Below are 12,306 nucleotides of genomic sequence, written 5' to 3'. Positions count from 1 at the left end.
ACTTTAAGGACACTTACCCTCGGACCCTTCTTGCCCAACAGGCCTGTCTTCCCCGGAGGTCCAGACAGTCCCTGAGGAGAGAAAAGGCAAACATAAGATCTTATTCAACAGCCAAACAATTATTTTCCTATCTTACGTTATTAAAACCATCAGGTCATTCAGACTCCTCTGTGGGCTGCACCGACAGGCTGCACAGTGGCTGAAGGGTTACAAAAGAAAGCGACACCTCTGAAGTCATTCCGCCTCAAGGTGATAAGAGTTCAGCCTTATCCATCAGGAAGTTCTTAGCCTGTGTGGCAGGAAACCGTAGCAACACTAGGAATAACAGGTCATTTCCTGCGCCACTCAATGGCCCTGTACTCATTGCGTTTTTTTTTATCAAAAAAGAGGAAAAGGGAGAAGTGAGGATAAACAGAGGCTGCTGAGGCAAACAGGAGCTACCTGTCCTCTGCTCCTGATCTGAAGCATGCCCAAGCCTTGGAGCGGCTGTTTTCAAATGCTTCCTTCACTGTACATTCAAACCTTTATTTAAGTAAAAGTACTAAGTCATTATGTAAAAAATGCTCTACACATAAAATGTTCACTTGAGTAAAGGTACGATCAACCACATTTTGTAAAAGTACCAAAAGTACTGATTCTGCAGACAAATTGCCTCCATTATGTGATATATATAAAACAAAAAATGGATAAACAAATGATTGATCTTTATGACTTTCTCTATTACGTTATTTTAATATATTGTTTATCTTTTATATTTTCGTACCTCAGACACCACTGGTTTATTCTTTAGAGATTATTATTCAAATATATTACATTATCACATTGTCAGGTAGCATTTTACTGTTGCAGACATTATTCATGTTTAGGACTTTATTAAATTTTCTCTAATATTTGTACATTTTCGACTTTTTGTACTTCAAATATTTCACTGGTTTATTATTGAGAGATAGGAAAAATAACTGAAGCTGTGAAATAAGTGGGGAAATTTTTTTAATATTTCCGTTTTAAATCTAGAAGTATAAAGTCTCATTTAAATGACTAGAATATGGTTTATTGCAATTATTTCTGGGAAGAAATATTGTCCAACAAATGTAATAATCGTGACAGGTCGGAAATAGCTTTTCAATCCACACACCCTACTTAGTTGTGAAATAACTCAGTGTGAATCTCTGTTTTCATCCTCATACTGTTGGTTTGTTAAAGCTTTTACTGTAAGTCCGTATGACAATTGATACGATCTGACTGTTGGAACATCAGAGAGAGGCAGCAACATTGACCAAACGCTCAATGACCTGGTTATTTAAAGCACAAATACTTCAAAAATATTCATGAATAGAGTACTTGAGTAAAGTCACCTAGTTATTTTCCACCACTGTTTGTACTCTGCTGTTAAATCCGATGCCTGAGATAACATGGATATGAGGATCTGGTAAAAAGCAGCCCCATCTTCCATAAAGCTCACTTATTGTAGTGAGAAACGTTTACTCTGTCTGTCGTTGCCTCAGCTCATTTTTCACAAGGCCATGAACTTTAAGAGACAAAAGCAACTTCAAAACGACCCGAGTCTGAAGGTTAGTGTGATCGCAGCTAGTTTATCACTGAAGATTATAATTGGCCCTCACCATCTCCTCTCGGTCGACCTCCATGGTGGAGACCACCACTGATGTTACAGGTGGCGTAAAGACCCCTCAATACCAACACACACTGTCCATCATCACACTTCCACCCCCGGTCACACCCCCCCGTTTGGATGTCTGTTTATTTCAAGTGTCTCTTTGCATCTGTCCATTAAAAACATATTTCTTTCTTTCGTTCTTTTATTTTATTTCAACGTGGCTTGTACGGTACTTTGACATTCAATACATTATACAGGAAATACTATCTAAACTTCCTACAAACTTCCAACAGTTCAAATGCAATAAGCTTCAAAGGGTCCCTATTGCGCTTTTTAGGGGGGTTCACTTTCCTGAGTGTTCTATAGGTTTCTGTGCATGTAAATGGTCTGCAAAGGCCAAAACCCATGTGCTCCCTCCAGATGGAGTTTCTCTCCTACACTCCCCCTATACACTCCAAAATCGAAGTTATTTGTGTTGTTACCTGCTGGAAAACACACATATTTTTGGGGGTTGTCCCCACAACAAGTCACACAGGGAAGGATTAACACAGAAATACCTATACGTTATAATATAGAAGCAATAGCAGTTCGAAAGGCTTACTTGCAACATATTTTTTCATTGGTGGTCAAATAATTTAACTAATAAAATAAAAAAGTATTCCACAGGAAAAATAACATCTAAACTTCAAACATATTTTGATTGTATTTATTTTTTACATTTGGAGCAGAAATGCTGCTATGATTGATGATGATGATGATGCATTTTGATGCATTGATGACTATGTTTAAACTGTGAATAGATTTTACTTCTTTTCTTTTAAATCCTGGAAAAGCAGCTCTATATGTTCAAGTGTACAGAGTAAGAATACACATTTTTTTTCCAAAAAACAACAACTAGAGAACACAGAGTGTACATTTTCAAACTCCCCTATAATCTCTTTTGCCATAATTCTAAAGAAAACTGCTTACAATATCTTATTGTGGCAACATACCCAGGCAGTCTGAGGCTACAACTGAACTGAACACAGAAGCTTGGTATTTGAATCAAATTTAAACTCACTTCTAGTGCAGATTAAATTCAAAATGTAATCGGATTCAAATCCCATCCCTCACTTTTAGCAATCACGAAACGAGTTCAGGACACACTGAGGAGCTAAAGCTGCTTCAGATGTGGACATTTTCCAAATCTGAGTCTAAAATAATGTTTCTCCTGGCACCGAGGTGCAAAATCTGCACACTGGAAACAAGAGACCAAAGTCTTTCAGAAGAAGGCTCGTAATGCTTTAGGCAGCAAGAGTGATGAGGGATAAAGCTATTGGCAGAAACTCAATGAACATAAGCTTTCGCTGACTTTCATATTTGTGAAAATGTGTGTGTATGGATGAGAGTGAGTGTGTTTGTGATAAGGATTGAGAGACAGAGTTTTCACATGGCATGTGTGTTTATGAAATTCAAACTATGTTGAAAAGGAAGCATGACTGAGTTCATCGGGGATCTCCAGAGGCACACCATGGCAACACACACACATGCTTACAAATGCACACACTTTGAAAGGAAGCACCTGTTTAATCCCTGATATCAGAATCAGAATCAGAATGTGTATGTGTATTGTAATCATATGTATTCTCATCATAAATCCATATGTGAGCCTGTCAAATGGCAGTATTTAAATCAGAGCCCAGACGTAAAGCCTAGAACATTTATACAGATTCTACAGCACATGCTACGTTTAGGCAGTTTTGTGTTTTCAGATTGGTTTAATTTACAATACCATTTAGGTGTAAATTACAAAGTTTTTTGGCCAAGGGCCTAGGATCAAATGTAGGGGGACGCATGAAGTGATGGGTCTGTTGTCCCTGCCCCTACACATTTGAGCCTCAAACCCTTAATTTCCTGCATTATGGTGACTGTTTATGAATGAATATATGGTCTTTTGTCAAGCAAAGGAAAACACTAAATTCAAGAGGCATGCAACAATTTAATAATACATTAGAATATAGTGAAGTAAGGCTCTAAGGCAGGAGTGTCAAACCCAATTTCATCGCGGGCCACATTAACATTATGGTTGCATTCAAAGGGCCGGTTGTAACTTCAAGACTATGTAAAAATAAATGTATAAATATTTAATATGAAATTAAGTATTATAGTACATTATTGCCTCTTCGTTGGATCATTTTCGGATAGGGTAATTACTTCATAATTAACTAAGTCTTTAAGAAGAAGTCTAGGGCAAATAATTGCAAGTCTTTTAAGTGAGAATGTCACAAAATGATTTAAAAACAAAAGCCAAATTCAGGAAAAAAAAGGAAGTGACATTTTGAAAAAAAAATGAACATTATGAAAAAAAGGCAAATTCTGAGAAAAAGGCAACTACTAAGAAAAAAGGCATATTTTGAAGAAAAAAAAGTAATATTCTGAGAAAAAAGTAAAATTTGAGATGCATTGTGGGACATGTAGTTTATGGGCAACGTGCTTCTGTACTGTAAATCATCATGTAACCGTATAATAAACATATTATATTCTTTGCAAGCTCTTGTGGGGCCACAGAAAATGAAGTCACGGGCCGGATTTGGCTCCCGGGCCTTGAGTTTGACACCCCTGCTCTAAGGCATCTCGTTTTGCTTTCAAATATGTATTCTCCTGTAGATCATCTCGTACAGCATAAGAAACACTTTATTTCCCTTTTTGTTTCAGGAATAAGTTATTTGAATGGGCATATGGAACCTATTCTCAATGAAACATACATTTCTATACTGTCCTGGATTTTATTCACAGATATGATTTTTTTTTTAAGGGAGATTTTGACAAGGGAAATTCAGTATTTTCTGAACATCCCAACCAACTCTAAGCCCTTGGTGTCAGACAGTCCTACAGTAAATGACCTTCTAACGTCCCTACATAATCATCCGTCTACAATCTCTTCTCTGTGTTAGAGTACAGCACCTCATATTGAGATTACAGGTAGTGCTTTCTAGATGGCAGTAATTTAGTTCAATGTAATGACAGTCAAGTTTGGCGTGGACATAAACATAGAGGTACGTTAGCCAACCCTTAACACAAATTACAGACTACTACAATAACTAAGCAAAGAAAACAAGTATCAAACACACAGGCGCTGCTCACACCTCACACTGAAATGACTCAATCACCAGCATTAAATGCAACACACCCTGAGGTGACACTGGGGGGGGGGGGGATTAGTCAGGCCTCATGCAGACAGGAAGACTTCTGCAGACAATATGTACTGTAAAGCTTAAACAAGTTAAAAATCACAAACACAGTGGATTTGTCAATGACAAACAACTTGGACAACTTTTTTAGCTCCATATCTGCCAGCAAGATCTCAACAAAGTCCTTTATTCCTCTCTTTGGCCAACAAATGTGAGTGTGTATGTGCCTTTGCTCTCTTAAGGAGTTCAGTCAATATGCAATTGGATGCTAGGTGTGAAAATGGAAAGGGTGAAAATAGACCTGCCTCAGTTTTTCCCGCTCACACTCATTTACTATGAGCCTGGTCTACTTTTGCATTGGGAAGCTGAATGAATGACGGTGTTTACCGACTGCCTTGACCCTTGACCTGGCTTTGAAAGAGGGCCATGATACCTCCACCAGCCCTCTAAACAAGAGGAATCTGGTGCAAAGACGGCAAGGCGTCAGAGCTGACACGTCACATCCAGCCTGGAGGCTTCTGAACACAGAGGAAGAGGAGGGAAGGGAAAAGTAGGTTTTCTAACCTGTGTGGGAAAACAGATAGTGCCACAATAACCTACATATCTCTGTGGTCTCCTATTTCTAGCAACAGACCACGAGAATTAAACCTGCTCTTTCACTGGCGACAAAGACCAGCACAGACTGGGAAGTCACTAATGGAACATATTTCACTCACTTTAGCTACAAACCATTGAACATAACCGCCAAAACTGACAAGCATAAACAGCCAAGATATGTTTCCTTATCCTGATTTTGCAGAACTTTTAGTGCAACAGGCAGGCTAATAAACAGAGCCAAGAAAGGATACTATACTCAGGGGCAGTGGGTAATTAAGGCTAAATTATTGGTCCCTTTACCATTGTGCAGTACATATAAAGAATACAATTTGCTGATGTTCCCTAAAAGCCAAATTGGAAGACTACTTCTACGATTAATTATGTCCAGCAACTCCAAATTCCAGCCTGTAGTATAAGGCTACGGTTTCATAGTCAACAAATAAATGTACTAACCAGACAACTCATAAGAACGTAGTACTATCAGAGCGCTAACTATGTTTTAAATTCTGTCAGAAAGAAAGACTCATAGAAAAATCTGTAGAAGCATCTTTTTTGGTGTTTAAACCAGTATAATAGTTGGTAAAATATTAGCCTTCCCGATCCTGAGCCTCATCTGCCACCTATGACTATATTGCATCACTCTTGTTAGCTTCAGAAACTATTTATTCTATTTCTATTCTATTTATTCTCTTTTTAGTTGCAAGATTTCTGTTTACCATTAGGCACATTAGGCTACATCTTTAAAGCATGTACTGTTAGTTAGATCCAAAAAAACAGGAACTCAAGCCATGTATGCTCTGATGTAAATTGACTTCATTCTGGTGGCACACACAGACAAAGGTTAAGAGGTGCTTACCGGCGGGCCTGCGTCTCCTTTCTCTCCCATAAGTCCCTCCAGCATGGAGAACAGAGTAGGGGGCACCTCCCAGCTCAGGAAGCCGTCGGTAGCAGGGGGTGTCACTGGGTTGTCCGATGGTCTGGTTGGTCGCACAATGACTGTAGCCTTGGTGGTTTTGGATTGTTTCGTTGGTTTGATGACCTGTTTGGTGACTGGCTTGGAGGTCTTAGCAGTTGTAGTTTTGGAGACTGTTGGTTTTGAGGGGTTGACTTTAGGTTTCGTTGGTTTAGAAGGGACAACTTTGACAGGATTAGTTTTGGGTTTCAACGGAGTGGCTTTGGATGGAGTAACTTTAGGCTTGGGGGGTGTTTTCTTGGCCGCGGTTGGTTGGGGTTTCTTTAGGACTGTACCTTGGTATGATAGGGTAGAATAAGGTTTTATCTTGGAGGGTTTGGTGCTGGTAGTGGCTGGAATAGTAGGTTTCTTATTGTCCGTTCCTGCAATCATCTTTTTGGAGGGCTTTGGGGGAGTTGGTTTGGTGGGTTTCTGAGTTAAGACTTTAGAGGTGGTAGGTCTTGGGTTTGACGCTTTTGTTGGGGTTGCTTTTGTCCTAAGTGGTGCTGTGATAGTTTCGGTCCTGCCCTTGGGAGGCGGGGAAGCCAAACCGAGCTGGACTGTAACTGGCATCACTGTCCCCAGAAAGGGTGTAGGAATGGTCCCAGTGCTGGGCTTTATTGTTTGGGTGGGGGCCACATATCTTACAGCCGATGCAGCAGCAGCGACACTCCTAGCCAGGCTGATCCCGGTGGTCTTCTTGGGCGTTTCCGGGCCACCACGTTTAGGGGTAGCAGCGGTAGCAGTGACGTTTTTACCTTGTGGAAGGATAGGTAACAAGGGAGGAAGGTTAGGCCTGTATGTGTCTGCTTCCCTGCACTGTTTCTTAATGTACCTGCAGTAGTTGTGAGCTGCCTCTGCAGAAGGGACCAGGTCAAACTGGCAGATGGCTCCTTCAAAGTGAGCCGAGGCTTGCTGCTGGCTGGTCCGCCCCAGCAGGAAGGAGCCCTGGAGCTCCGGAGCCAAACCCTCCTCACTGTCCCACCCAAAGTCTGCATGGACGATCTGCTCTCCGCAGGAGGCATAAAGAGTCACTTTCTGTCCATTAATTCCCACCGCCAGCTGGTGCCACTGGCCATCGTGGGGCTCGTAGGGCAGTGACACCGAGGTGTTCGGCCCTGTGTGGAGGACCAGGTTGCTCGGTGTGAGCTGCAGACCCAGAAGGAGCTTCTTGCGGCCTGAGAGCACGGTGAAGAGGAAGGCACTGTTGAGGCGGTGCGAGCGCACACTCAGCACCAGGGCCAGGCTGGGCCAGACGGCCGCTGGGAAGACTGAGCGCAGGGGGGATTCAATGTGCGCCCGCTGGTTGAGGATGATCCCCGATCGGAACGGAATGACCCCTGCTGGCACAGAGCGCGACGGTTTCTCTCCCTTGAGCCCCAACTTTTGGAGGATGTCCACATCTGGATAAAGAAGAGAGGGATGTTAGACATGCATGTTTCTGAAGGTTACACATCATTGCAATTAGAAAAAACTGAATATGAAGTGATTTTAAAATGTATTTTAAGTTTTAAGATATAATCCTTCACTTCAGTTCACATCCGTTTTGTTTGTCTTTAATAATTTTTTCTTTTTTAAATGTATTTTTATTTTCTCACTGTACAGAGGTGAAAATAATTCCTGCCTTGATCAAAAACCTAGAAATACACTATTAGGAAATACGTAAATTATGTACTTCAATATAGACATTTGAGCAACAATTTCACAAAATAAATAATGTTGAGCAAATATTATTGAGACCAATCATGTCAAAGGAACATTTTAGACATCTTAACATTATTAACAGGACATTCTCGACTCATTGTGAGATTAAGCTCTTATTGTAACACGTGAGACGTTGACTACTCTTCTTTGACAACACTGGTTTATAAGCCAATTTCAAATATATTACACCAATGTATTTCTTCTATCACAACGGACAGGCGTGGCAGTATCACCGCCATACATCAGGTCTGACTGGTTTTTAGCCAACACAAACAGCAGTTCACAAAGTAATGGAGCTTAGACACAGCAGGGTGAACAGATGGGGGGGTGGGAAGGATGGCTGCAGCAAAAAAAAGAAATAGAAAGAATAATAAACTCAGTGGGTATGACACTACCAAACTGCTTCTGTATGCTGTCTAGTGCAATTTTAGGGAAATAAATAAGATTATGAATAGGTCTATACGGACATAAAACTGTGCTGATGATAGGGGGGTAAGGAGTGACCTTGGATGGGCAGAGGTGCTGTGGTGGCCTTTGATTACAATGTCAGCGGTTTGCTGCCTGATGCTTTTCTCCAGCATGGCACGTTGACCATATGACTCTCGTGAAGCATAACACAGCCTTCCTAAAACAGATGTCCTCAGAATAGAACATGTTTATTGCTGTACATTCTTTTTTTAAAGCTGCTCAGCCCCAAAATGCTATTCAAATACGGCCATATTTTAACAGCTCAAACGGTATATAAATTCATTTGAAGTTGTAAAGCCAAGCCAAACCAAAGAGTTATGGTTCCAAACGTATGATCTTTAATGATTTTGCCTTCCTGTCTTTGGTTGTTGTATTGATTTTGATGTAAGATTAAGTTACTTAAGAGGAATAAATTCATGGTCTATAAACTTTATGTATATCGTTGTTTTTTGCATACAGCAGAAAATAAATGAAACATGAACACGAGAAACAATGCAAAATGAGGCAACAGCTATTCACTACTCGCTACTGATAATCAAGTATCCCCATGTAAGCCACGCTGCAAGACAAAATGTGTTAAGGTTAAAGCAGACAGAACCATGAAGGCTAAAATCTTGCTATAGGACGTCCTCCTCTCTAAGTACCCATCTGGACAACTCAAAGGGGAAAGAGAAACGGTTGGATACTGAATAAAGCTCACAATATGCCTTTGTGAATTGTTAGTCACAAAGCTTAGCTTCTAAATTCCAAATGATAAAACGTCCAGATTATTAGAACATTAGATTTATGTACTGTATATTTAAAGGAGCCCTATTATTCTTTTTGGGCTTCTCCCTTTCCTGTACTGTGTTTTATAGTGCATGTAAATGGTCTGCAAAGGCTAAAATCCCAAAGTTCAGGGACATAGTGACATAACTAACACTCGTGCTTCTTCTGGATAGCGCTCCAACACATTGTATGTGATAGGCTAAGGGGCGGGAACTCTATAATGGCGCATTTCCACTACAGCGTGGGGCGCTGTTTAAGCGTGCCGTGCCCAGCCCGTTTTTGGTTGCGTTTCCACTAGGCGTAGATTCGGCTAGCGGGTACTTTTTCACAGTTTTCTGGCTCTCCAAAATCAAGGTTCTTTCCTGGCCAACAATCGGGCTGAGTATGCTAAACTAGTGAGAGAATCGCTGGCAACTAGAATAGAATAGAATTCCTTTATTGTCATCGCACCAGGTACAACGACATTTAAAAAGCAGCAATCCTCGTAGTGCATTTCCACATAAAACAAATAAATTAGGGCCGGGACTTTAACGCGTTAATTAAGATTAATTAATTACACAAAATTAACGCATTTTAATCGCACTTATTTTTGCACCGCGGAACGTTTCTCACTGGATGAGTTTCAGGGGTCCCGATTATACTGGAGCACCAACTAACGTTCATTACTTCAGACAATAACAAACCACAGTGAACAATAGTCAAACATGAACGAAGAAGCTGATGAGACCGCTTTGGTTGGCCCCGTGGATGGGACATTTTGTTTTAAAAAACGGACGGATGGAAGCGTCGATAAGAGCAAGGTTGTTTGCAAATTATGCAAAAAGGAATTCGCATATCACCGCAGCACATCAAGCCTCAAGTATCACCTCAATGCAAAACATATAGCAGCTAGCGTGGAAGCTAGCATGTACGTTAGCCCGACTCGGAGTACAAGGACCCACACCCAATTCGCATTGATCAAACAGCGGCCTATGCAACAGAGAGATTTTATTTTTCATCAGGATATTGGAAGAATAGGAGGGATTGAGGTCAATCACTGGCACTTTTTTATTTTATTTTAAATGGTACACTTTATGTTGAACTATTTATTACGTTGTTGGTGCAACTGGCACTTTATGTTGAACTGTTTATTGTTTTGGCCAAGGTTATTGAGAGAGTTGGACTGAAATTGATTAGATTTTTTAAATCAACTGTTGGTAAATCAACAAAGTCTGTTATGGCCTCTGAAGCATCAGAGAGATGTTTTCTAATAGTCAGGGTTTCCAATGTTCTGAATGTACTTGAAAGTATTGTGCTTTACTTAAAAAACAAAGTGTTATAGTTTACGGAAGGTCTACCTACCTATAGGCTACCTGAATCTCTGAAATGTACTATATTCCTAAATATGCTATTGCTACACTTTATGGCAAAAATTGCACTTTTCTGTTGGTCTTGGTGAAGTACCACCTTGAAAAAAATAAACAATGTTTTGTTGCTTAAGCTTATGTATTCAGTCATTATTCAATGGTATACTAAAATCCATGTGAAAAAAATTGCTTCTCACTGTTCTCAGGTCAAATATTTATATGTGATTAAAAATGCGATTAATTTCGATTAATTAATTACAAAGCCTCTAATTAATTAGAGTAATTTTTTTAATCGAGTCCCGGCCCTAAAATAAATATATATCTATATAAACATATACACACATAAACATATGCCTACACATCAATACCAACATGCATACTCTCTGAAGGGCTTTCCTGTCCTTTTCTGAGCAGCTGGCACACCACGTGGTTAGGCAATATGCCAGCACACTCTCTATGGAGCAGCGCTAGAAAGACACCAGAAGCTTCTCATCCAGGTTGTTTTTCCTGAGGATCCTCAGGAAGTGGAGTCGCTGCTGGGCCTTTTTCACAGATGTTGTGGTGTTGATAGACCAGGATAGATCTTCAGCAATGTGTGTGCCGAAGAACCTGAAGGCGGGAACCGATTCCACACAGTTGCCGTTGATGTACAGTGGATCTGATGTTGTGCTGTTTTTCCTGAAGTCTATAATGAGTTGTTTTGTTTTTATGGAGTTCAGAGCAAGGTTATTATCTGAACACCACACTGCCAGTCTCTGGATTTCATCCCTGTAGGCTGACTCATCTCCTCTTGTGATCAGTCCAACCACAGTTGTGTCGTCCGCGAACTTGACGATGGTGTTGGTGGGGTGAGTGGGGGCACAGTCATAGGTGTACGGGGAGTAGAGCATGGGGCTCAGCACACAGCCTTGTGGTGAACCGGTGCTGAGTGTGAGGGTGGAGGAGAGGTGAGGGCCTATTCTCACTGTCTGGGGGGCGGTTAGTTAGGAAGTCCTTAATCCATTGGCAGATGTTTGGGGAAAATCCTAGGTCAGATAGCTTGGAAACCAATCTGCCCGGGATGACTGTATTAAAGGCAGAACTGTAATCCACAAAGAGCATCCTCACATAGCTCTCCTGGTGTTCAAGGTGGGACAGTGCACTGTGAAGGACAGTGGCGATGGCATCCTCTGTAGACCTATTTGCTCTATACGCAAACTGATTTGGGTTGAAGGTGGGTGGGAGAATGGTTTTGATGTGCTGCAGGACCAGCCTCTCGAAACACTTCATGATGAGCGGTGTGAGTGCTACCGGACGGTAGTCGTTGAGGCTGGAGATTATGTTTTCTTTCGGCAGAGGGATGATTGTGGCAGATTTCAGGCACGAAGGGATGATGGATTTTGGAGAGTGACAGGTTGAAGATCTTTGTGAAGACCTCCGTAAATTGGTCTGCACACTCCTTCAACACCCTTCCCGTCACGCCATCAGGGCCTGCAGCTTTCGTCGGGTTCACCGCTCTAAGCACACGCCTCACATCATGCTCCTGCACAGTGAGGGTGTGATTGTTGGATGCTGGTGAGGTTGTTGTGTCCGTCTCTACTGCATTGACCTCAAAACGAGCAAAGAAACAATTAAGTTCCTCTGCCAGTGAGGCGTCCCCGTCAACCGTTGTGCTGTTATTGTTATTGTAGTTGGTGATGTGCTGTA

General features: G+C 41.2%; 1 protein-coding gene across 1 annotated transcript in view; it reads right to left on the bottom strand.

Annotated features, from left to right (window-relative positions):
* col27a1a (collagen, type XXVII, alpha 1a) overlaps nucleotides 1-12,306 on the bottom strand; it is a 103,656-nt gene that overhangs the window by 71,097 nt on the left and 20,253 nt on the right. The window contains exons 3-4 of the mRNA XM_079657754.1: nucleotides 6,239-7,737; nucleotides 18-71 (exon numbers count right to left, since the gene is read on the bottom strand). Of these exons, the coding sequence (XP_079513880.1) occupies nucleotides 18-71; nucleotides 6,239-7,737 (1,553 nt within the window). The remainder of the gene's footprint in view (nucleotides 1-17; nucleotides 72-6,238; nucleotides 7,738-12,306) is intronic.

Source organism: Notothenia rossii, assembly GCF_949606895.1.
Source record: "Notothenia rossii genome assembly, chromosome: 11".
Classification (NCBI taxonomy): Eukaryota; Metazoa; Chordata; class Actinopteri; order Perciformes; family Nototheniidae; genus Notothenia; species Notothenia rossii.
Note: the sequence above shows the minus strand (reverse complement) of the source record. Positions and strands in the feature narration are given on the sequence as shown.